We start from the raw sequence: 26,972 nt of genomic DNA, 5'->3' as shown, positions 1-26,972 counted from the left end.
ACGCTATGATTCTATGATAAAGTCTGGTCCCAACAACACCTGGAGCACATCAGATCGGCTATCCCTTCCCTACTGTTAAGTGCAGGCATCCCCAAACTCTGCCCTCCAGCTGTTTTGGGACTACAGCTCCCATCATCCCTATCTAACAGGACCAGTGATCAGGGATGATGGGAATTGTGGTCCCAAAACATCTGGAGGGCTGGGTTTGGGGGTGTCTGGTTAAGTGTCTTCAACAGTAATTTAGGGGCAGGCAGAGTGCAGTGCTCCTTCATTGTTTGCCACCCAACAGATGAACTATCTTGCATTCTGTCCAAGCATCACGTCTGCAGAAGGCCAGTTTTCTCTGGACCACGCTTTGCCACCAGCTGACCCATCACCATTGAAACTGTTATGAGGGTTTTCCTTGGGCCAAAGGAAGGGATGTAGCAACAGTTTTGGAAGTGTAGGAGGAATGATTCTTGCTTCATCCCAAGTCCATTGGAATTCTCCTGATCTCGCTCCTGAAGCAATCACAGTTGCTTATCTTTGGCATGGAAGAGGAAGTTATATGCTTTCCAGGGTCCACAGAACCTTTGGGACAGTTGGTTCAGTCCACAGAATCTTGAGGGCAGTTGGTTTGGTCTCCCCTTTTGTCTTTCTGCAAAGGCAAGAGGATTCTATGTTAGAAACGCCCCTTCCCTTCCTGAACCCTCAACTTCACCCATAATAACTTCACTCACAGCGGCAAACTTAGCAGAACTTGACAAGAGGTCTCAGCCCCTACCCTGAGCAAAGGTTTGGGGGCCCACCGGCTTAACCCCCCCACCTTCTTATAATGCTACACACTTTGCTGTGTCATCATTCACAAGAGGGTGAGTGTTGTGATTTTGTGTGAAGAAAAAAAATTGTGTTCCGTGGCAACCATTTGTGCTGTGGAGAAATTCGTATTGGACGCCAGTATTAAGCCTGTAAAGACCCAGTGTCAACATTTCCTCTATAGATCCTACTTAGAGCTTGGAAACAACGTGAAATTCAGGATCCTGGGTGTCACCAACAAACTTCTAGGCACCTGGCAGTGAATCTCTTTTGATTTTTCCAATGCTGCCAGAACCATTTTCTCCTAGCGGCTTAAAATATCTTCCAGCATTGGTCAAATCATGCAGAGCTGTTGATGTTTCCATACTGACATCTCTGAATTTGCCAGAGGGTGGGTAGCCAGCAAGCATTGTACTGTTGTGACAGAATGCTGTAGTGTACATGAGTTTTCCCAAGGATTATATTTAGAAGAATCCTGGCCAGAAAACCTTATTACAAGGAGGAGAAGTGTATTACTGCTCATTAGGGGCACAATCTAGCTGAAGTTAATCACCTTTAAATGCCATTGACCTCGGTGGAAGGGGGCTGATTGTTAAGACTAGTTGCATTTATATAAAGCTTTGGAATCACAGAATCGTAAAATTGTAGCATTGGGAGGGACCCTAAGGGTCATCTAGTCCAACCCTCTGCAATGCAGGAATCTCAAAGTCTACATGGCAGATGGCCACCCAACCCAGGCAACAGCACAGTGGCCCAAGTTGCACATTCATGTCAGCAGTGAAATGCAGGAAGTCTTTAAAGGTAAAGGACCCCTGACAGTTCAGTCCAGTCGTGGACAACTCTGGGGTTGCAGCGCTCATCTTGCTTTACTGGCCGAGGGAGCCGGCGTTGGTCCGTAGACAGTTTTTCCGGGTCATGTGGCCAGCATGACTAAGCCACTTCTAGCGAAACCAGAGCAGTGCATGGAAACGCTGTCTACCTTCCCGCCAGAGCGGTACCTATTTATCTACTTGCACTTTGACATGCTTTCGAACTGCTAGGTTGGCAGGAGCAGGGACCGAGCAACGGGAGCTCACCCTGTCATGGGGATTCGAACCGCCAACCTTCTGATCGGCAAGCCCTAGGCTCAGTATTTCCTGTTAACATCCCGTAACAGTCTGGTGTGTGCCCTCAGCTTTCTCATCTCAGCAGAGAAGAGGTTAGGAAGTGGTTTACTTCCAAGGAGTTGTTGCCAACTCCCAATTTCTCTTTCTGTCTTTGAAGCTATGGAGAATCTCAGACATGGGACTATGACCGGTTGAGGGAAAGATGTTTTTTTAGTAAGCCTTCAGGTCTTCCCATAAGCAAGGACTTGCTCTGAGCCTCCTCAGAAGCTTAGCTGCATGGACAATAGGTGAATGGTGTGAACATGACCACTCTCTGATTCTGTGAGTTTTCTTCTTCCTTTGCTGTGTTTCACAAGAGAGAGGTTACCAGAGCATGGGCAAAAGAAAAAAGTTAGGCTATCCCTGTCCAGATAAGGACACTGCTGGGCCACCAGCCGAATCTGATGGATGTATGGTTGAAGTATTAAACTGAAGTGTGGTTGTCCATGCTGGGCTGTTGCACTCTTCTCAGTTAGGGACCAGACTGCTGCATTCCGGCTGATTCCAGACAGATATACCGCTCCTAGTGTGGCTCTTCTGTTGTAATCTGCAAGCGGACTTTCAGTTCAGTTTGTACACGATCAATATTGTACGTCGTTTCATCCACACCAGGGTGCCATGTGGCATCTGTGGGTGGGGCTATTTGAGGCTCAGCAAATATTCATTATAATACTTGCAGAGGAAAGCCATTTTAGGACTCAGTTTTTTGGTTTTGTAAATATTACTATTGTTGTTGTTATTTACATTTCTATTCTTGCACTACCTCCCAGAGGAGCAGCAAAGCCAAAACGTTAAATCAATAATATTTAAAAATAAAAACACGTTTCAAACATTTAAAAATAATAAAACCATCTAAGAACATGAGAACATGTGAAAACATTTTAAACAGTTAGTCACTTACCCTCACAGCTAATAGTTTCAAGTTGCCAAGAACAATATATATATATATATATATATATATATATATATATATATATATATATATATATATATATATATTGCTTTCGTAGATTTTCACGGGTACAGGAATGCAGGTTTTGGTGTCTTCGGCACGGGAAGACACCCGAAGACACCAAAACCTCCATATATATATATATATATATATATATATATATATATATATATATATATAAAATTGGTATGCTTCCCTTCATCCAAAGACCACAGGGTGGTTCACTATATAAAAATACAAAATAAGAACATTTGGCCATCAAATACCTGGCTAAACAGGATCTTTTTAAAGTTCACCTAAATCATGTGGGTCTTTTTTTCTCCCCCATGTAATTTTGGGAAATAGGATTGCGAGAGGTGCTGTAAAAATACTTGGTAGAAGTCTGCAGCTGATTCAGCTGCCAAATCTTGTTTGTATTCTCTAATAATTTACACATTGTATCAGCAAGGGCAAAGGATCTTGCTTGTGTGCCTGTCTGTGTGCTTTCAAAAAGTCCAGATTTTTTGCCACCAGAAAAAACAGATCTTTCAAGAAGCCATGAATAATGCAAGCTCTGCAAATATGAGGAAATCCAGTTAATCCTCAATTCAAAGCATGGATTTTTTGGGGAAGAATACTCTTTGTGGGGGCGGGGGCAGAGGAGGGGAACTATTCAGAAGATGTATAGAACAGAAATGAATCCAGATTATTTATAGCCAGCTATAAACAGGAGTAAGCAAAGTGCTTTTTTCAAAAAAGTGGCTTCAGATGCAAGAGCATCTTTTTAATAAATGCAGAGGCAACATAGTTCATGTAACTAAGCCAGGTCTTGGCATATGAAACAGCATACAAAAATGCATTATTTTAGTAGCATCTGCTTTGCAAAAAAATAAATTGTATTTTAGGTAAAATTGCATATAAGCCTCTGTATATTGGGAGAAATTTGCTTTAAAAGCTGATAGATTTTCAAAAGGACTTTTATTTATTTATTCCAAACTGATGTGGAGAACTGAATTTAAGGTTGGAAAAAATGAGAAACTGACAAATTCGCCCATCGGACTTGGTTAACATTTTGACTTGACACGTGTTTTCTTAACCTTTTTGACTGTGTCTCCAGCTCCACTCCAACCACCCCAGCGTGAATCCAGTCCTGCAACTTGCATGCCAGTCAGCAATTACAAATATCCTGATCTGCCTGTATCAAGATACAGAGAAGAGGTAAATGATGTTGCATCTTGGTTTTATAAAGTTACGCTGTGTTTTCTTTCTCCCACCCCCAAGCTACTGTCTGCTTGGTTTTCACTTGTGCTAAAACAGGTATTGGAAAGGGTTTTCTTGCCCTTGGTATTTGTAATTCATCAATAGCTTCCTCCCATGTATATCTGTCTCAGGCTTCTCTGTTGATGCATGTGGACTAGATTAATGGACCAGGGAGCTGGTTTTTTGGCCTACTCTGAATGAGCATCACAATGCCACTTAAGGAACAGGTTCACAACTTGAGCACTATTAACGCCCCCCTTACTTTGGATGCCGAGATAGTTTCTGCCATTGCATCAAGTCCTTTTCATCCATTAAATCTTAGTGTGCCGGCTGCATCCTTTCTTGGGTAAAGAGGATCTCACTGTAGTCATCGATGCTTTGGTAATATTCAGCAAGAATGTGGCGTGGCAGTGTCCCCAGAGCTTTATTTTCATTTTGGACAGTGTCAGGGAACAAGTTATGGCAACTGAAGATGCTGGGATTGAATCGCAAAACCCTACTGTAGAGTTGGAAGCATGGAGAGTCGTGTAGTCCCAACTCAGCGTTTGAAATTTGCCAGGCGGAATTCGGCCACTTGTGACCAAGTGAAGATGCCTGGGTGCCAAGATGGATCCTTAGATCTCACCTGTTTTCACACACTCAACAACGCATCCTGTAGAATTCCACCCCTGATATCTCATCTACACAATCGGAACCAATTTCAGGAACCAAAAACTGGAATGGAAAAATACAACTTTTGAGCTGTCTGACCGCAAAATGGCAGCTGGACATTCCATTTTGGTGACTGTAAACCCTGGTTTAAGGAGCCATTTGGCGCCTAGCTTATATAGCTGAGTTTCTAACACTGGTCCAACCCCCTGCCATGGAAGGTCATGTGCAAGGGAACATGGACTGAAAGAGTAAGGCAAGGCCATGCATAGGATTTGAAGCAGCAGTGGAGAACGGATGACTCATTGTTTACTGGACTGCAGTATCTGCCCTCTCTGGCCAGAGGCCGTGCTGATGGGAGCTGGAGCCCAACCACCTTTGGAGGGCCACAGGTTCCCCACTCCTGCCTTAAAGGAGAGGAGAAGCACTGTGTTGAGGATAACATTCGCAAGTGGGACAGAGGAGAAGCTTCTCTCTTTTTTAAAAAAATATATTTTTTAAAGTTTCTTACAGATATAACACATATCACAACAAAAGAAAAAAAAACAAAAGAAAAAAGACAAGATCACAAATATAAACAAAAAAGAAAATAAAAACAAGGTACCTAAATACCTAAACAATGCAAATTAATTAATTATTTAAACTTCTAACCTCATAAACATATTCTGGGCTTCCTCTGAGCCCTCCCATCTGAATTTCCTTGTAATTAAAATGTAGCAGTTTTCTGGTATCATTTTTTAAAAAACACAGTATTCCAATTCAAATAAAATTTCTTAACTTTCCTTTAGGTTCTAAATCTTATTTATTTAATTAACTCTTAATTTAATCCTAGGCCTATTCTGGTACTTTCAAGTAATTTCTAATTTTTAATACCACAGTATTTATTCAAATAGTCCTTAATTTCCCCCCCCCCACTCTTCTTGGTAATCCTCTTCTTTTTGGTCGCGGATTCTTCCAGTAAGGCCAGCCAGCTCCATATATTCCATCATTTTCATCTGGAGGAGAAGCTTCCCTTGACCAACCCTCTAAATCCATCAGCGGGCAACAGAAGGAACCAAATGTGGACCTTTTCCTCTTTTTTTAGAGCGAAAGAACTGAGAAGGTCATCAAAATCCAGAAAAGGCTGTTAATGATTGCGGCCTGTTATCCTGCAGTCGTGTCTTAAGTTACGGTTCTGTATTTTTTTTTTTTAGATGATCTCCTTGATAGAAAGCAACTCTGTGCTAATCGTGCGTGGCTCTACCGGCAGCGGCAAAAGCACCCAGCTTCCACAGTTTGTTTTGGACCACTGCGTGCAGCGCTCCACCTACTGCAACATCGTAGTGACGCAGCCTAGGAAAATTGGTGCCAGCAGTATTGCGAGGTGGATTAGTAAGCAGCGGGCATGGCCTCTGGGGGAACTTGTGGGCTACCAGGTACAGTAGCATGTTAACCCAACGTTAAAGCGCGTGTTGTGTATAGAACCCACCTGAATCTCTCTTTTCACTTTCTTCCTTCTTGGAATTGGACGGGCCAAATCATCTGATTCTTAGACGGCCTTTGTTGTACGCTGAAATAGAGGTTTGGTCTAATCCCAGTCTTCTGTGCCGAAAAGGCGTTTGCCGTCCTGCTGCAGGTCTGTGGCTCAAGTTTCCCTAATGAATGACCACCAATTTTAGGTGTTTTCAGAAAGGGCCGCAATTTAATACCTTGCTGCTTGTTCTTCTGAGGACATTTCTGTTCCAGAGCAGCTTCTTTTTCATTATGCTCAGGTGACGCTTGGGACAAACAAGGGTGCATTATAGAGCGCCTTTCATACCAGCCCTTCCTGTGCGTGGGAACCATTTCAGCCAAAATTCGTTGACTGCCACAAATGTTTTCATGATATGTGTTTGAAGCAAAATGTGTGGTGTTTATATTTTTCAATGGTTTTTAGGTTGGTTTAGAAAAAGTTGCATCCAAGGACACGAGGCTGATTTATATGACGACTGGAGTTCTCCTTCAGAAAATAGTGGGGTCCAAAAGCCTTTCGGAGTTCACCCACGTCTTCATAGATGAAGTAAGTTGAAGGAAGGTAAAAGATTGCACCAAGGTTGCTTATCGTAGGAAATGTTTCCATCGGGCTCTTAACCTCACACCTTCTGGATGAGAATAGCGCTCGGATGCCTGTAATACAGTGGTACCTCAGGTTAAGGACTTAATTCGTTCCGGAGGTCCGTTCTTAACCTGAAACTGTTCTTAACCTGAAGCACCACTTTAGCTAATGGGGCCTCCTGCTGTTGCCGCGCCGCCGGAGCCCGATTTCTGTTCTTATCCTGAAGCAAAGTTCTTAACCCGAAGCACTATTTCTGGGTTAGCGGAGTCTGTAACCTGAAGCATATGTAACCCGAGGTACCACTGTATCTGTATTCATCATTGAGACCTGCCAGGTTGGTGGCTCCAGGGGCCAGGGCCTTCTCTGTGGTGGCACCATATCTTTGGAGTGCACTCCCCATGGAAATGCAGATCATTGTCATCAAATTTATTACGAGTAAAACATACTACGACGACACGAATAGGGTGGGCCCTGAAAACACCCAGTGGCCTGGGTTAAAGAGGTGCTTCTTCAGCATACACCGAAAGCTGTATAGCGAAGAAGCAAGGCTCACCCCTGTGTAGAGGGAATTTTACAACTTAGGAGCTGCCACAGAGATTGTGCTTTCCTGGGCTGCTGCTGCTGCCACCACTCTCAACTTCCGAGTGTGGTGGAACGGTACCAAGAGGGCCCAACTACTACTCTTAACACCTGGGAGGGTCTGTAGGGTCAGGATTTCAGGCCTAAGTTGTTTGGGGCTTTAAACACTAATGTGAGCACCTTGAATTGGGCCAGGAAATGAAATGGCAGCCAATGCAGTTTCTTTAGGGGTGAAATGGGTCCTAAATCGCATCCCAGCCGGTAATCTGGCTGCTGCGTTTTTAGCCTTTTGCCTGTTTTATTTTCCTTTCATACTTTGAACCGGTTCACGGTCAAATGATAACTCTGTACCTTTTTAGCTGCAACCAGGAAAGATGGGGTGAGAGAGGAAGAGAAATGTGCATACCAGGGGTACCCTTCTGATCTCCTGACAATTAATAATAATAATAATAATAATTTTTCTTTATACCCCGCCCTCCCCAGCCAAGACCGGGCTCAGGGCGGCTAACAACCAATAATAAAAACAATTTGAATGAATACAACTTAAAAACAAAATTAAAATACAACATTAAATACTGAAACATTAAAAAATGTAGCCTTATCGCAGGAGGAGAAAGGAAAAGAAGAAACAGGGGGAGGGAATCGAATTGGCTCCAAGCCAAAGGCCAGGTGGAACAACTCTGTCTTACAGGCCCTGCGGAAAGAAATCAGATCCTGCAGGCCCCTGGTCTCATGAGACAGAGCGTTCCACCAGGCCGGAGCCAGTGTTGAAAAGGCCCTGGCTCTGGTTGAAGCTAATCTGACTTCCTTAGAGTCCGGGACCTCTAGGGTGTTGCTATTTATGGACCTTAAGGTCCTCTGTGGGGCATACCGGGAGAGGTGGTCCCATAGGTAGGAGGGTCTTAGGCTGTGGTGGGGAGAATTAGCTAGGGAGAACGCTGATCTCTGAGCACAGTGCAGCTCTCAAGTTCACTTGTGTTAAGCCCTCTCATCTGCTGTGACCCCCTTTAGGTGCACGAGCGTACTGAAGAGATGGATTTCTTACTGCTGGTGGTCCGTAAACTGTTGCGCACCAATTCGCGATTTGTGAAGGTAAATTTAAACTACAAGTTAATGCATTCTGAAAATGCAAGATTGGCTTATCATAATTCTGCGGCATGGAAATAATCTCCTAATACTGCAATGCTGGCTTTTTGGTGTTAGGGGTGTCGTGTAACAGCCTACCAGGCTTTCAAAGTAGTGACAGAGTAGGACTTAGACATCAGCATACAGGGACAAAGGACATCTGGCTTGCGTCACAAACAGCTCTATCCTGAGATATCTGGTTGCTTTTGAAAGTCAGTTAAGGCCCACCCTGCCACTTGCACACGTTCTCTTTCCACCCCCACCACCCAGTCCTGCGCCTTCCAGGTTCCCTTGTTGTTCCTTTCACCAATGCCATCTTCTGTCAGCTATCACTCGTTCTCCAGCTGAAAAGGGCATCACAGCTGAATCCAGCCCGTTCAAAGCCAGGAAACGCAGCTGGGAATGCCGCGGAGCAATCCCTGCGCATCGGGGCTGGCGAGTTTTCAGCTGGAGTGCATCATGCTTGGGCATTCTGTTTCCCCTGGAATACTGTTCCTCTGGGAGCATCTGCAGACTTCAGAGTGCCCCTCGTGCATTTGCGATCTTTTCCGGCTCAACCCTCTGTTCGTTGAATAGCGATAATGAAAACTGATTCCAACAGTTTCGCTGTTGGATGAAAAGGCTGCGAAGCGGTGGAAAGCATTGATGTGCTGCGTAAATAACTCTTGAAAAGCATGCCATCTCTTCTGAGAAGTTAACAGGCTTCCAGGGCTTCTTCAGGCACCCAACAGTGATGGGTAGGTGATGCTCTAAGACAGCCTTTCCCTGATTGGGGGGGCCTCTGGAAGTTTTGGAGTACAAATACAACAGCTGTGTTGGCTGGGGCCAATAGGAGTTGCATTGCAAAACATTCAGAGGTTTGGAGAGGCTGTTGTAGTAGACAGAGGCACAACGAAGGCAGCTATAGGAGGATAAGGCTATATCCTATCTCCACTGTTGGAAACGGTTGAGGTTGTTGTTGGCATCTGTCTGTCTCAAGAGACGGTGGATTGCGCCTCTGAAGGTGGTCAAACTGCTGTGTTAGCAGCACCAGAGTGACCTCTCCGGGGTTCAAACCTGGGCAGTGTATATGGAGGTGCTGGGCTGCCCAGACGACAAGCCCCCTTTCTCAGCCTCGTTCCAACCCCCTCTGTGGCAGTGCAGGATTGTGCTTGCATTAACCAGCATCGATACGTTCTGTTGCTACTTGCAACGTTTGCAAAGAATAAGGAAATAGCATTGGAGGCGCTAATAATAATAATAATAATAATAATAATTTATTATTTATACCCCGCCCATCTGGCTGGGCCTCCCCAGCCACTCTGGGCGGCTTCCATAAAAACCAAAAATACAATAAAATATCACACGTTAAAAACTTCCCTGAACAGGGCTGCCTTAAGATGTCTTCTGAATGTCAGGTAGTTGTTTATCGCTTTGACATCTGCTGGAAGCGCGTTCCACAGGGCGGGCGCCACTACCGAGAAGGCCCTCTGCTTGGTTCCCTGTAGCTTTGCTTCTCGCAATGAGGGAACCACCAGAAGGCCCTCGGCGCTGGACCTCAGCGTCCGGGCAGAATGATGGGGGTGGAGACGCTCCTTCAGGTATACTGGACCGAGGCCGTTTAGGGCTTTAAAGGTCAGCACCAACACTTTGAATTGTGCTCAGAAACGTACTGGGAGCCAATGTAGGTCTTTCAAGACCGGTGTTATATGGTCTCGGCAGCCGCCCCAGTCACCAGTCTAGCTGCCGCATTCTGGATTAGTTGTAGTTTCCGAGTCACCTTCAAAGGTAGCCCCACGTAGAGCGCATTGCAGTAGTCCAAGCGGGAGATAACCAGAGCATGCACCACTCTGGCGAGACAGTCCGCAGGCAGATAGGGTCTCAGCCTACGTACCAGATGGAGCTGGTAAACAGCTGCCCTGGACACAGATTTGACCTGTGCCCCCATGGACAGCTGTGAGTCCAAAATGACTCCCAGGCTGCGCACCTGGTCCTTCAGGGGCACAGTTACCCCATTCAGGACCAGGGAATCCTCCACACCTGCCCGCCCCCTGTCCCCCACAAACAGTACTTCTGTCTTGTCAGGATTCAACCTCAATCTGTTAGCCGCCATCCATCCTCCAACCGCCTCCAGACACTCACACAGGACCTTCACCGCCTTCACTGGTTCTGATTTAAAAGAGAGGTAGAGCTGGGTATCATCCGCATACTGATGAACACCCAGTGGGGGAAGATATATGCCCCAAGTATGTATCAGAGGATCGCCAAAACATGTGCCGTCAGGACGCAACCTCATCAAAGCTGGAAGTCAGATCCAGAAATCCCCCACATTACTTTCTCAGGCACGCACTCTTGGGTTGGGGCAACTGGCTAAAATGTTTTAAACGGTTCTAATTTTTGGTTCTTCTGGTTTGTTTTTTGTTGGGTTGATGTTGGTTAAATGTTTAGTTGTGGTTGGCGGTTATTTTAATTTGGGTACAGCTGCAAATTGTTTATTATTGTTGTTATTTGTTTCTATTGACTTATTGGTTTGTTTGTTGCTCGTATAGGATATTTTGTTGTTTAATGTTTGATGCTTTGTTGTTTTTATTTATGTTGCAAGCCGCCCATAGTGGCTGGGGAAACCAGCCAGATGGGCAGGATATAAATTTAAAAATTATTATTATTATTATCCTTGATGTGGTCCAAAGGAAAGCAGGATAATACATTTGGCACCAGCTTGGCTGCAGGAGTTGCCGGAAGGAGGTATACAAGGCACCATCCAACCGCCTTAGGGACTCCACTCTGGATTTGTCTAGGGTTTATTCCTTAGCTTTTTCTTCTCCTGAAGATATACCCGCCACAAGACAGCGGAGGTTTAGGACCAGAGCTTTCCTTCTCTTAGATGGGCTACCTTCCCAGGTTGACGAGCCCCATCTGCCCCTCACTTCTTTCTACAGCACATGCAGAAACCTCCTTCTTAACTGGCAGTAAGCCTCTAAATACTAATTGCTGGGAGTTGCAATTGAGCAGTCCTGCTTGGGAGCTCCTCACACTGGCAAACCAGATGTCTCTGGGAACAGGGTGCTGGACTAGAGAGGCTGCTCTTACATTTTGAGGCCTGATCGTGCTGATGATGAACCCTAGAAATGACATTTACACAGAGGGGATCGCATGACACTAGCAGAATGACATTTGGAAGCAGCCCCCCCCGACTCCGATTTTGTGACACTTCGTATCTATTAACGAGAGACCCGTGTTTTGCAGCAGTATTGTGCCCCAAGTGTTTTTAATCTTCCTATTGTGCACATTGAGTAAACACGTTGTGCTTTTTTCTTGTATGGACAAGATCAAATGTAGTCAGTGTCTGAAACTATCTATACCCACTTCTCGCCTTAAAACACACACACACAAAGTGTCAAATGCAAACAGCTTTATTATTATTATTATTATTTATTAAATTTCCCTAGCATCCTTTATCCAAGGAACACATGACAGTTTACAAAATAAAAACATAAAAATACATAGCATAGTAACAAACAAAAACAATACCATTACTGTTATGTACTGAAGTTCTCACCCTGGGCCAGCAAGGTAGATAGTTATGCAAATAAGGGATCAAAAGTGACGTTCAGTGATTGGATAGTTTTAGAAAATTGTTACAGTTACGTTGTACTGGAGCTCTATATAAGCAGGCTGACTGAACCCTTCAGTTCAGTTCTGTTCTGGCCTGTGAATAAACAAGAGCTGTTTGATGAATCGATGTGTCGTCTGATAGGTTCACCCACAACTTAACAATTACCACCCAAAAAAATTCAATACACAGTAGGAATTCAAGCTGTGAAGCTTCTGAAGCTCGTTTTCATACTTCCCCCTTTCCACAGGTAATTCTGATGTCTGCGACAATCAACTGCCAAGAGTTTGCCGACTATTTTGCTATCCCAGTCCGCAACAGGCTGTATCCGGCATATGTGTTTGAAGTAGAAGGCAAGCCTCATGCTATTGAAGAATATTACCTTGACGACCTGAGGCCTATTCTCAGTCATATCAGGGTATGGAAAACAGCTGGCTTTGGGCTCTCTGTCTAGAAGAACTTTGGGGGTATTAAGGGTAAGGAGGTGGGCTTTAAAGCCCCAAGAAATTCCCTCTCTCCTCTTTCTGGCATATGCATAGTAGCTTCAGGAGGTAAGAAAGGAAGCGGTTTAAAGTAGAGATTCTCCCCCACCCACCCTAACATAACGTCTTCCTTTTAAACCAGGTTTCAGATTCTGCATTGTCAGTGTAATGTGATCTAACGAGTGAATCCCGCCAAAGCATTGATTTAATGGTTTCAGACTTAATTCAGTGGGGAGGGGAAGGGGCCAGTGGGAGAGGAGAAAATTAATTGGCTGTACACTCCAGGCAGGCGTATCTGTTAACAAGCAAGTGTGCCAATCAAAGGCAAACTGATAGACTCCTGCAGTCATCGAAGTCCCGATACACAGAACAAAGAGTATCTGTCCTGTTATAACAATGTCCCGTCAGCATTCATGTATTTGACAGCAGTGTGTTGGCAACACCCATGGACAGAACAGGGAGGGACGCTTATATAATCCTTCTGGATGTTTGTGAAAGATTCCTGGTGATGCGTGGCAAGTAAGAGAGTCAGGAAAGTTGACTAGAAAGTCTCTCCCTATCAGGTCAGATCAAGGTTTCTTTAGTGTGTGGTTGGACATAAAAAGTGTGTAGTTTTTTTGTAGGGGGGATTTGTAGCTGGGAAGCTGATAATGCGCAGTTTGGAAAAAACCTGTGTGAAGGATTAGGCACATTAGGTGTTACATGTTTATCAATCACTTAAATGACAAGCAATGTCAGGGGCAGCATGCACAAAAAATATGTAAGGGTAGAACACACAGTTTCCATATTTAAAAGAAACAGCCCAAACCGTATTTAAACAGCAACAACATTTTTTCTTTCTTTCTTTGGCTGGAACCTCTTCTTCACATTCACCTTTCAGCAGGTAACACTTTGTCACCTTCTTGTTCATAAACTTCTCCTGGTTTTACACCTGTTAGTTGCTGATCTAAGGCAGATAGTCAGTGTATAGTAGACTGTACACTCTCCCCCCCTCCCCCCTTTTTTAAGTCTGACAGAGAATTTGTGCAATTGTAAAGCCTGCTTTTTAAAAACTTCCAGGATTGGATCTGTCAGACGTGTTATTGCTTCTGTCAATTACGTTTCCTAGCCATTTGATTTCAAGCCCGACACCTTCATGTGTATGGGAAAGGGGCTGCTTTAGGATCCTGGTTCCTCTACCCCAACCTTCTGAAAAGACTGTACAGCTTTAATCCTCCCATTATTGCTACTGTATTTCCTCCCCCTCTTCTCACTCCCCCTTCCACTCTTCCTGGCTTACGGCCCTTCGTCTTTGCTTAGTAGGGAGGAACAAATAGGATAGTACAGGCGGTTGTGTGTTGTACCTTTAGGGCAGCTCTGGAGCAGCTTTGATAATAGTGGTGGACCCCTTTCGGAGTTTTCCTGGAAGAAAAGGCACCAAGCTTCGTTTGCTATTTTATGAAGGCTTTTGCTTTTTTATTTTATTTTGAAAAAGCTGACAGCTATGGGTGGTATCGAACACTTTGGATCTGCTGATGCAGGGCACTTGAGCCTAGCGGCCTCCAGCCCACCCTCAAAATCAGCCCCAGAGGGTTGGGCAGATATCAAAAGATTCCAGCTGAAGAACGACTCTGTCCCTGTGGAGATGGCAATCTGGAAATAGTGGCTCATGTTCTGCTGTCCTGTCCCCTTTATAAAGATCTGAGGAATGAGTTCATCACCCCACTCCTACTTACCATCCCAGGCCGCCCATCTGCAGCCACATTGTTCTTTCTGTTATCAGATCAAAATGATCAGACAACAGCAAAGGTTGCTAGGTTTATCGAGAGTGCAATGAGATTAAGGGCCACTATCTGAACGATAAGGGACGCGGGTGGCGCTGTGGGTTAAACCACAGAGCCTAGGACTTGCCAATCAGAAGGTCAACGGTTCGAATCCCCGTGACGGGGTGAGCTCCCGTTGCTCAGTCCCTGCTCCTGCCCACCTAGCAGTTTGAAAGCACATTAAAGTGCAAGTAGATAAATAGGTACTGCTCCGGCGGGAAGGTAAACGGTGTTTCCGTGCGCTGCGCTGCTTTGCCAGAAGCGGCTCCCTCGGCTAATAAAGCGAGATGAGCGCCACAACCCCAGAGTCGGCCACGACTGGACCTAATGGTCAGGGGTCCCTTTACCTTTTTATCTGAACGATAATCTTGACCATTTGTCCTTTTACGAATTGTTGTCTTTTTAAATGTATATATTGCTTGTTTTATGTTGCTATGGCCGTTGGCTAATGCAAATAAAGTTTAAAATACAACAACTCTGTAGAAGCATTTTGGAAAGAGATTAAGTGCTGCATTGGATGCAGTTCTATGTAATGGGTTGGATTCCAGTTGGAAACTGGTGTTGTGGCCTCACAGTCAGACGAGGTGGGTCCAAGGATACTCAGCCTCCAACTAAGGAATTGGATCAGGCTCTTCATGCTGATGTGTTGAGAACCAACAGAGTTCAGCGCTGGTGGTCTGGAGCCTACACAGATGCTTGTCCTCTGAGCCTGACTCATCACACAAATTGGCTACCTGTTCTGCCCAGTGATGCAGGGAACAGAAGGAGGGACCAGCGCGTTGGCCCTTTAAGAACCACAGTCTCTCCCTTTACCTCTGGCCTGTGTCAGAGCTATGGGAGCTATCCATGGTGCTGCAGCTACTAGCCTGGCTGGCTGCTGTGGAAATCTGGCACAGATGGGTTAGAACAGCTACAGCTGCTGCTTTTTGTGTTTTCATAAAAATAGACAAAGGCTTGGAGCCTGACGCTGCACTGCAGTGCATAGGCCGGTTCTGATGCTTGTGCAGAAGGTACCAGTGCTAAGAGCAGCCTTTCCCAACCTCGTGCCCTTGGTTTATAAGTCCCACCTACCCCAGGCAGCTATGCCAGTATAACTTTATGAATATGAGGAGGAATAGCATGATTATTTATTATTATTTGTTAAATTTCTGTATTATGGGAGTTGTAGATCGGAAGAGGCAAGGTTATGCACAAATTTGGAATTCTTGTTTTCAGTGAAAATACTGCACCACACCCTTTCCTTATGTTTACAGGGTGCAGACCTACTTGCTAGTCATTGGTTACTCTATACAAGGCTCCATTTTTAGTTTGTGTCTACATCCCGGTGCTTGAAACCCCCTCAACTACTTTTGTCAGTAGCAGAATGCTGTCACCACTCAGTAATGCCACTGGTCTGTGTGTGTGTGTGTGGGGGGGAGAATCCCTTTTAAGAAAAGCCCTGCTATTTGTATGCCACCTTTCCATAGTTAGAAACATACCGTGATCAAATCCCGCCCGGAAACCAATGTCCCCACTGTGGAAGGACATGTGGATCCAGAATTGGCTCCCACAGTCATTTACGGACTCATTGTTAAAACCTTGTTTATGGAAGACAATCGTACTCTGCTACGAGTGATCGCCAAAGAAGAAGTAGTAGTTAGAACCATGCTCAAGGGGGCTTGCAACATGAAAAGATTTACGTAATCACAAAGCATGTCAAAAGTTTTATTTCTCTTGTCTGAGGAGAGTTTTGTCATTTTCTTTCTTTACAAAACCCACCACATTTACTTACTTGTTTGCAAAATGTTCTGTACCGTCAACATTAAGAAAAAGTGTTGTAGTGTTGAGTAGCACAAAAATCAACAATAAAATTTCATCAGTAAAACCAAATGCAAAGCACATCACAAATCAGTAGATCGGATTATAATGCATCAACATAACCTGGTGGGGGAAAGCCTTGGTGAACAGGCTTCCTTGCATGAACTATTGTTGGATCTCAACAGCTGATTTTCCTCAAGAGTAGAGCAACATGGGAGTACTTTGGTTTTTAAAGGCAAAATAAATTATTTAAAATTATTCTCTTATTTTTTTATTTTTGTGCCGGGCTTGTTAGAAGCCCACATTGTGTTGGGTAAAGCTGTCTCTATCAGATTTGTTTCCAGTTTGAATGGGTCACTTCTGGCAGCCAGGGTACCATTTGTGGACTCTTGTATTTGTCAAACTGCAAACTTCCCTTGTAAAACGCCCTGGCAGCTCTTGTCTTCGGAGATAGCAAAAAAAAAAAGGGGGGGGGGAGCGCCGAAGCTTCAGCAAGGTGAAAACTCGAGCTCTGAAAGCTACTGAAGCAGAGAAACTCAAACTGATGGCTTTTACATTCTAACAAGTAAGAATGGAATAATCCTAGGATAAGATAGAAGATGAAACGGCCTGTAGCCTTCATAAAATGGTTCACCAACCCATCCCAACCATCCAGTCTCACTGCCTTAGGTGAAATATATGCAACTGTTCAAATGAAACTAACATATTCACACAAGGATTTGGGTTAATGGTCACTGAGCAACAGGGTCAGGGAACCTCTCCAGATGTTGTGGGTCTCAATTTTCGCCACCCCTGACCATTAGCCATTCTCACGAACGGGTGGCAGTTGGGGTCCAATGTCATTAGGGCTGCAGGTTCCCATCTCTGCTGTGCAACATGGTTTTTTTGTTTGTTTGCTAACAGTCTGGCATACTTTATATTGTGATTGATTGTTTCCAACATTGCAGGGGGTTGGATGACCCTTGGGGGGGGGTCTCTTCCAACTCTGCACTTCTGTGTTCACATCTCTGTAGGACACCATGCATAGTGTGTGCTATGTGCGCCAAAAAAATTGTTCCTTCTTTTCTGTCTCAGGACTGCCAAGTTTAGTACAGTGGTACCACTGAGCCTCTTGGGCCTGGCGATCGCAAGGTTGGAGGTTCGAATCCCCGTGATGGGGTGAGCTCCCGTTGCTTGGTCCCAGCTCCTGCCAACTTAGCAGTTTGAAAGCACACCAGTGCAAGTATATAAATAGGTACCGCTCTGGCAGGAAGGTAAATGGTATTTCTGTGAGCTGCTCTGGTTTGCCAGAAGTGGCTTAGTCATGCTGGCCACATGACCCAGAAGCTGTACGCCGGCTCCCTCAGCAATAAAGCGAGATGAGCGCCGCACCCCAGAGTCGTCCGCGACTGGATCTAATGGTCAGGGGTTCCTTTACCTTTACCTTACCTTGGTTGTCAAACGTAATCCGTTCTGGGAGTCCATTTGACTCCTGGAACAATTTGAAAACCGAGGCATAGCTTCTGATTGGCTGCCGGACCTTCCTGCACTCAATTGGAAGCCACGTTGGACGTTTGGCTTCCAAAGAACATTTGAAAACCAGAACACTCACTTCTGGGTTTTCGGCATTCAGGAGCCAAAACATACGAGTACCAAGGTGTTTCGGAACCAAGGTACAACTGTACATAAATGGAACTTGTAAAAATCAGCAAACTCTCTTTAAAAAGCATTGTTTCACCATCTGTCTACTTCTGTTACACACAATTTTTAAATATGTTGATTATCCAGGTTTCTCTGACCTTAGAAAATAATTCATTCTTTAGCCAAGGGGAACAAAGGCTGTTCACTCAGGTGGAATTGCATCTCCTTTTAGAAGACTTCCGGTTAATTAACATTGTGAATTGGCTTTGAAAAATGTACTGATGGAAGATTTGTGTTGGCTGGGAATTGCAAGTTTCTTCATGTTCGCCTAAAAGCTCCTTTCTCATAAATAGACTACATCTTACCAAAGATTGAAGGAAGCAGCTTCTTTATGTTCTGCAATCCGGAGCAGAATGTGCCCTTTTGTACTTCCTGCCTGTCAACTTTGGCATAATTGGGAAGAGAATAAAATCATACTAGAAGTCCTTCCACAGGAAAAGCAGCTGTGCTTGAAATGTATCAGGACTTCAGTTCATCATAAAATATTCTCTCTACCTGTTGGTTGCCTGCCTTCAGTGTCTTGGTGGGGTGGGGTAACCCACTACCACCAGGGCTGTGTACACACTATGCATTTAAGCACATTCCCGCCCCCCTCCAGAATTTTGGGCAACATAGTTTACCCATCACCGAACTATAATTTCCAACACGAATTAACAAACTATATCAGCCTTATATGGAGACAGACCTTTTGGTCTATCTAGCTTTGCATTGCTTACACAGACTGGCAGCAGCTTTCCAGGATTCTCATAACATGGGGCACCCCCCTCTACCTAGGAATGCTGGGAATTGAACCTGTGACCTTTTGCATGCACTGCAGGTGCTCCACTACCAAGCCTCCATCCTGCCTCACCTTGCTTTCTGTCCTACGTCTCTTCTGATTTCCTTCACTCATCCCTGCCATTCACAACCAATCCCTGACCTCTTTTTGTTTTTCATTTTCATTTGTAATTTCCAGTTATATACATTTCAGTAGTATTACAGTCATTTTAACATTTCAAAACTCTACTTCCTCCTTCTCTTTCTGCGGTTAAATTTATATTTATCACTTCCTGCATATTCTGAATTAACTGATTCTTTTATATTTACTTTGATGAAACTGGAGGTTATTACAATAATCCTGCCAATGTCCTTATCAGTTTACAATTTATTTGTACATATTCAATAAACCATTTCCATTCTTCTATAGAAAGTTTGTTGTCTTGATTTCTTATTTTCCCGTAAGTTTTGCCATTTCTGCATAGTCTGTGAGTTTTTGTATCTAGTCGTCTTTCATTGGGACTACTACTACTTTCCATTTTGGGGCCAATAACATTCTTGCTGCTGTAGTCGCATGCATAAATAAATTTCTATACTATTTAGGTAGCTCTACCCTTATAATTTCCAGAAGGAAAGCTGATGCTTCCCCCCCCCCCAATGTTATTTTAAACATCATTCTCAATTCATTATATATTATTTCCTAGTAAGCTTTAACCTTTCTGTAAGACCACCACTTACGATAGAAAGTACCTTCTTTCTCTTTGCATTCCCAACACTTACTCAGTTTTGATTTATACATTTTTGCCAGTTTACTCGGTGTTAGACACCATCTGTATAACATTTTCAGGGATGCAGGTGCCACTGTGGTGTAAACCACTGAGCCTTGGTCTTGCCGATCGGAAGGTTGGCAGTTCGAATCCTCGTGACAGGGTGAGCTCCCGTTGCTCAATCCCAGTTCCTGCCAACCTAACAGTTCGAAAGCATGCCAGTTCAAGTAGATAAATAGGTACCGCTCTGGTGGGAAGGTAAACGGCGTTTCCGTGCGCTGCTCTGGTTTCGCCAGAAGCGGGTTAGTCATGCTGGCAGCATGACCTGGAAAAACTGTCTGCGGAAAACATCGGCTCCCTTGGCCAGTAAAGCAAGATGAGCACCATAACCACAGAGTCGTTCGCGACTGGCGTTAACTGTCAGGGGTCCTTTACCTTTACTATATAACATTTTCATACAGTTTTCTCTTAACGTCCCTGACCTTTCTGCATCCCCTGTCCATTTACCATTGTTTGCAAGACCCTTCAGGCAGGGAAGGTGTCATAATTCCTTCGGTGTCACCTCACCTCCTTATGCCAGCAATTTTTTATGAATAGCAAGAGTAATAGTAACCTCCCCTTTTGCTCTACCCTCTAGAGAGCCAGTGTGGTGTAGTGGTTAATAGTGGTGGACTCATAATCTGGGGAACTGGGTTCGTGTCCCCGCTCCTCCACATGCAGCTGCTGGGTAACCTTGGGCTAGTCACACTTCTCTGAAGTCTCTCAGCCCCACTCACCCCACAGAGTGTTTGTTGTGGGGGACAAAGGGAAAGGAGAATGTTAGCCACTTTGAGACTCCTTCGGGTAGTGATAAAGCGGGATATCAAATCCAAATTCTTCTTCTTCTTCTAGATTCCTATACAAGTTACTGAGGACCCGGTCATACCTGAAGAGATGTACAGAGCTGCAGAGAATGTTAGCCACTTTGAGACTCCTTCGGGTAGTGATAAAGCGGGATATCAAATCCAAATTCTTCTTCTTCTTCTAGATTCCTATACAAGTTACTGAGGACCCGGTCATACCTGAAGAGATGTACAGAGCTGCAGTTTCTCTGATCCAGTGGTTTGACGAGTTGGAAATGAAAGAGAGCAGGTGAGATTCTGTTCTTCCTGCTCCCTGTGCAAAGTTGCACAGGTGGGCTCCTCGCCTCTGAGGAAGAGACCTTTGAACATTTTGACCAGGAAATTGGTGCTTGTCAGCGGTGGATGGTGTCTGGTAGGGCAGAAGGCAGGGAGTTCAACAGTAGGTGGCGCCAGAGATTATGATAATCTTATTTTATGCCGCCCAACTGACTGGGTTGCCCCAGCCGCTCCGGGTGGCTTCAGCAATGAGAGAGCCAGCTAATTCCAGTTTTGTCCACATCTTACTTCTTGGTGAGTTCTACAAGGGCAACACTGAGGCAGAGGAGAAAGCTGTCAGGCATGAGTAAGAAATCAGGCAGGTGTTGCTCGGCTGAGGGCAGACTGAGGTTGGGGGCGCAGTGCCCCATTCAGCCTAATGGACTAGCCTCTACTAGACTTGCCCCCCTTTCTTCTTAAAGGGTGTCTTCAATGCACTGTGAAGGTGGGGACCTGAATGCTCCCCCATAACGAAACCAGCATTCCCTGCAGCTGTGGGTCAGTTCTGGAGGGACACTCTTGAGTTTTCCTATGATCGAGCCCCTTTAGTGCAGAATTCCTAAATGAATTCCGGTACTCAAGACACACCAAGTGAAAACTACACCGACAGAACAGCCCTGGGGCCGTGTTTTCTGCAAGTCCCCTGCTGCGTGTCCTGCTCCCTGTTTTTTTGGGTGCTTTGCAAGAATCTGTCCCTCTCTGGGAAGGTCTTTGGTCCCTTGTCTCTTGGCCAGAGTTGCGATGTGGTGCAGACTGTCCTAACCTCTTCCTGTAGAAGTGTCTGGGGCCAAGCAGTAGCCAGTTTGTCATTGGGCTGATGGAGGTGTGCGTGTATGTGTGTGTGCACGCTGTGGCATTGGTTTGTGTGTTCCGCAATGGTGTGCACTGGGTTGTGTGTGTGCCTCTCCATCCTAAGTTCTTTGCACTGGGGACAATTACCCCCATGTTACCCCTGATAAATTGCACGACTGGAGTCCGGTGCCCTGGGAAAGAAGCCAAATGCAATGGAGATCAGACCGGAAGTCCTGCCTCCATCCATACATGAAATCCATACATGAACTGGGATGGGCATTGAAATATACTCAGAGTCGAGAGTGGATTTCATGCTCTTTATTCAGCTCATAGTGGCGAGGAGGAATGGAAGTTCCCCCAGAATGTCTGCTTTATATACATTATTTACACAATGGGCCCCACATGATTGGCTAATTCCAGGATTTTCCTGTAGGCCAATCAGGTTGCGGATTCACTTCCACCTGGAGCTGGATTGGGTGGCTCCTGTGGACCAATCAGACTGCTGCATTTTGGATCCTATTCAACTCAGTACATAACAGGCATCATCACTAGCACAGCCTATGAATGGTTGGACTTGGCAGTACTTTCAAGCCTTTCAAGGGCATGTCTGTTCTTTATTTTCTTGGTGCTATTTTCTAGTTGTATGTTTCGTCCCTCCTATGTTGAGTGGGTATAAAATATGCCAACCACTTCTCCCCCACCCCCCGGGATTTCTTTCTGCCCAGATCCAGATTAGGGATGTAAACATGGATTAGGAAATCCAAAGTCTTGGCACCAAATTCCAAAATATGTCCCGATACTTGCTGCTGCTTCTTGCCTGTTTTTGTACGCTAATGCAAATTCTACATAGACTAATACGTGTTTGGGCTTTACAGATTTTGTTTAATGCCTTGTTTGCATTTAAAAGCACATCTGTGTATGAGTGTCTCTTTAAGTTGTGTTAAATGGAAGAGTTTGCCTTGATAGCTGCGGGGCAAGATTGTATCTGTGTGTGTTTGTGTAGTTTATGGATGAAATTATTTCGGAGAGAGAAAAAAATGCAACAAAAACTTCTTATATGGATGGGGGAACCCCAATGCACTTTCTCCTGAGCGCGCACTCTCTCTCTCTCTCTTTTCATCTTATCTTATTTTGATACTTAATGTCCATGTTAGTTCAGAGTGCAGAACGGATTAAGGCAATGTAATCTGCTGTGCTCCGGAGCGTTTTGAGTAGCCTGGCATGCAGTGACTGCAAAAACCTGAAAGCCTCATAAGGCCGGCTCCTAACTTAAAATTGCATTCTATTGAGATTTTTAGTACCGTCTTGTTGATAAGAGGTATTATAAAAGAGCAGAGTCCTCTATCATCATCTTTGTTTACAGTCTAGCAATTTTAACAATTTGGAGAGAGCTTGTTCTTGCAAGACTTCCAGAGTCTCCTTGTATTTATCAGAGGGCAGTTTCATAATAAGAAAATAAACAGAGGGGAAAACATTCACGGACAGATAATTGCTTTGTTTCGTGGTAATGTATGACCTTCTTTTCTTTCTTTTTTTGGAGAAATATAGCTTATCTGCACTGCCCCCCTCCATTGGATATCTGACCTAGTTTTAAGTCAGAACAAAATGCTGTTTTTAAAATAGCTGCTGTTAACCTCAATCCTAATACTTTTTTTTACTGTCATAATCTCATTGAGATAAGGAAAATTACACTAGAACAAGTAGATTTTAGATTGCAGCTGCAAAGATGGGAAATTGCCATACGCAGGGTTGGGAAGATTGTTCCACCTAGCTTAGGATTGTTGACTGTGATTGGCCTTCCATTATTTCAGGGGTGTGTGTTTCTTTCTCGGCCCTAGCTGGTGATGCTAAGAATTGGGCCTGGCAGCTTCTGAAACAGAGAAGGGGCATCCTTCTCAAACAGAGGGTCACATTCCCTTCCGGGGAACCTTTTGGAGGTCTCAGGCCAATGTGTTACGATATAGAAGCAATGCGGCCGCGAGCTGCTAGCTTGAAAGCAAAACATAATGGGAATGTTGGGACTGTTCCGTGGGAAACAGAGGGGCAGTCTATTCACAGTGTGAAGCACCGGAATTAGCTCAGAGTGTAATATGAGCTGTACAGGAAGTACAGGAGGGGTTTGTCTCTCGGCTGTTGGAGTTTGAAGAGAGCAGACGTGTTTTCTGTAACGCTGCAAAGACAGAAATAAAGGCATGTAAATACATTTCTGTCTATCTCTTTCCCCCGCCCGGGGGGGGGGGCAGGAAAGAGGGTGTGTGTTCTTCTCACGCCAAGAAGGATCGCCTATTGCGACCTAGCCTGTATCCTGCCGGGGAATGCAGACAGGGAGGTCAACCGGAGATCAAGCCGGATGCCTGGAGAGTGGCCAGTTTCTCCTGATGAAGGCTTGATTCCCAACAACCCCAGATGGGCAACCCCAGAGGCCAAAGTGGGTAGAGTAACAATTCAGATTTCACCTCCATACAGTAGTTTCCGCACACACTGATACCTCCCTCTGTTTCCTTCATCAAGGCAGCCTGCAGACATTCCAGTTGTGCAAAACATTTGAGCAGAGGGTATGAAATAGGATGACTTCTTCTTTGGCAATCACTCACTCATAGCCGAGTAAGATTGTCTTCCATTAACATGGTTTTAAAAGTGGGTCCGTAAGTGACTGTGGAGGCCAATTCTGGATCCACACATCCTTCCACACTGGGGACATAGGTTTCCGGGTGGGAGTTGATCACGGTGAAGGTTTGCCAAACATACCTTCCTCTTAGCACATTTTTCCCTTTCGTCCTGAGTTTGAGCATCTTCAAAGTCCATGGCACCTTTGGTAAAAGCTGTTCTCCAATTGGAGCGCTCACAGGCCAGTGTTTCCCAGTTGTCGGTGTTTATACTACATTTTTAAAGATTTGCCTCGAGACAGTCTTTAAACCTCTTTTGTTGACCACCGGCATTACGCTTTCCATTTTGAAGTTCGGAATAGAGTAGTTTCTTTGGAAGACGAGAATCAGGCATCTGCACAACATGACCAGTCCAACAAAGTTTATTTTGAAGAATCATTGCTTTGACACTGGTGATCTTTGCTTCTTCCAGTACACTGGCATTCGTTGCCTGTCTTCACAAGTGATGTATAAAAATTTTCGGACTAGGGAAGCAGGGGCAGACTGGTAATATGGGGCCCCAAGCAATGAAATTTCTTACTTTTCACAATAATTTCTTTTGGTACAGTTTACCCATATATTTGTCAGTATCTCAGCTCGCAGTCAGAGGTAACTGGCCTCCCCCGGGCAACCGACTGAGATACTTGTTGACCTTCCGATCTGCGTCTCCCGGCAGGATCCAGGCAAGGCCATAAATCGGCGATCCTCCTCAGACGTGAGAAGAACACACCATCCTCCCTCCTCCCTGCATTCCCCCAGGGAGGGGAAAAGAGTCAGACAGGAGTCTATTTACATGTCTTTTATTCCTGTCATTTCAGCAGTACAGAGAAACGTGACTGCACTCTCCAGACTCCAACAGTAGAGTCACAACTCCACCCCTGTACTTCCAGTACAGGTCAGATGACACTCTGAGCTAACATCCGGTGCTCAGTACAGAGAATAGACTCCCCCTTTTCCCCAACAGTACAGTTCCAGACAACAACATCCTGTTTTGCATTCCAGCCACCTGCAGCTGGCTTTTGCATTGCTGCTTTTCCCCAACAATATTTACTCGTATTTTACCTGTATAAATATAGGTGGTATTGTTGTTATTATTATATTTTGCACCCCCTCGGCTTGGTGCCCTATATGGGGGAACCGCCTGCAGTACCCTAAATCTGGCAGTGTAGTGAAGGGTGTGGGTGAGGAGGATGTGGGGTGGGAGGTGAGGAGAGTCAGCGTAGTCAGTTTAGGGCCCTCCAGGTGTTATTGGACTCCACCTCCCATCATCTCTGAGCATTGGTCATGTGGGCTGGGGCTGATGGAACTTGGAGTCCTGGAACATCTGCAGGGATCAAGGTTGGGAGAAGACTGTTTTAAATAACTGGCTTTCATTTTGTTCGCTGTCCTAAAAGCTCTTTGGGAACTGAAGAATGGTAAACGAATAAATATTCATTTAAAAAAAGAAGTCGTTATTATCCTAGACTTACTTCTATCCCTCCCTTAGTATTTTTCTTCTAAAAGGAGGTATTTAACAAGGTAAAAAGAGTGTTCCAGCATTGCGGGGCCCCCACTACCAGGTGCTTATGTAATATGTTGCTTTCTATCCTCTGGATGCTGTAAGTGAAGTGAATATCTGCAGCATTTCATATTGAGGTCTAATTATTCCTATGAAGCAGAAGAGATTTGCAAAACTGACTTCTTTTGTATTCCCTTATAAAGAGGCTTGCAGTGTGTGTGGCAGCTCCCAATGATTGATCAGAAAAGCTCATAATTGGGGAGGCGGGGGGTGACTTTTGTCAGATGGATTTAGCTTCATAGTTTTTGCGGGGTGCCGTTTTGAGTTCTATTTAAAGTTACCTAAAATTATTGTTAAAGGGGGCCAGGTGGCAAGTGATGGGGGGGGGGGAATCTGCCTCAGAATCCCTAGATTTGCTGCCCGTCACATTTCAGATTTTGAGAGTGCTGGGGATGGCAGCAACAAAATGAGCTTCTGGCACAATGGTTAGCTGATAGGTGACGTTAAAGTCTGTACCACTTTGCAGAGCAGCCATTTCCCTAATCTGGTGTCCTTGAAATGTTGCTCTACAACGCCCATCATCCCTGACCGTGGGCCATGCTGGCTGAGGTGGTTGGCTAGAAAATGGGGAAGGCCACTCAGATTCCAACTGTTAATAAAACATACACACACAGTTCAAAAGCATATGCCTTTGTTTTTCAGCTGCTAGAATTGCTCCAAAACATCAAAACTATTCTATTTGTTACATTGCCATCTCTGGAAGATGCATTCCAGTGTGAGCTGCTGTGATGTAAAGAGAGCGCTTGTAAAAGCTTGTTACACAACAGGTTTTTGAGTTATAATAGGGAATAAGAACTCTTCTCTTTCTGTTAAGGCTATTGTAGGCTTCTTGCTCTTAGCTTCTTCATGCATGTATTTTGCAGAAATTGTAGCTCCAGGTAACACTTTGTAAACACATCTGTTCAATTAGCCGAATAACATTAAACACAAAGGGAAGCTTCCCTCGTTGGCATTGTGAGCGAATCTGTTCCTTAGGCCTTTTTTTGGAAAAGTAGATCATTGTTGCTTTTAATGTGAAACTAATGCATACTGTCTCTTTCCCTAAAACCAGAAACCCACATGCAGAAATCCAGAATTTGGACTTCATGACTGAGCGTGGCAGTGTGCTGGCATTTTTACCTGGTGAGGTTTGTTTTTATTTTTTTGGGATGGAGGAGAAACTGCTTGTTAACATGTGACGAAATGTCACCAACTCTTTGTCATTTGGGCTGCAGTTTATTTGTGTAGAGTTAGGCAGATAACCTTACACATGGCCAGACTATTTGTTCTTTATGGCCCGGTTGCCTGGCAGTGGTTTTCCAAAGACTTGGGCAGAGGTACAGTGGTACCTCAGGTTACATACGCTTCAGGTTACATACGCTTCAGGTTACAGACTCCACTAACCCAG

The 26,972-nt window shown here is 44.8% G+C and overlaps 1 protein-coding gene across 2 annotated transcripts in view; it reads left to right on the top strand.

Moving 5' to 3' along the window:
• The window catches only part of TDRD9 (tudor domain containing 9), an 87,629-nt gene that overhangs the window by 19,908 nt on the left and 40,749 nt on the right, over positions 1-26,972 (top strand). For both annotated transcript variants that reach the window (XM_081191181.1, XM_081191182.1), the window contains exons 3-9: positions 3,989-4,089; positions 5,973-6,194; positions 6,695-6,817; positions 8,444-8,524; positions 12,400-12,567; positions 20,461-20,564; positions 26,637-26,707. In XM_081191181.1, the coding sequence (XP_081047307.1) occupies positions 3,989-4,089; positions 5,973-6,194; positions 6,695-6,817; positions 8,444-8,524; positions 12,400-12,567; positions 20,461-20,564; positions 26,637-26,707 (870 nt within the window). The remainder of the gene's footprint in view (positions 1-3,988; positions 4,090-5,972; positions 6,195-6,694; positions 6,818-8,443; positions 8,525-12,399; positions 12,568-20,460; positions 20,565-26,636; positions 26,708-26,972) is intronic.

This window comes from Podarcis bocagei (assembly GCF_964188305.1).
Source record: "Podarcis bocagei genome assembly, chromosome: 1".
NCBI classification, from domain to species: domain Eukaryota; kingdom Metazoa; phylum Chordata; class Lepidosauria; order Squamata; family Lacertidae; genus Podarcis; species Podarcis bocagei.
Note: the sequence above shows the minus strand (reverse complement) of the source record. Positions and strands in the feature narration are given on the sequence as shown.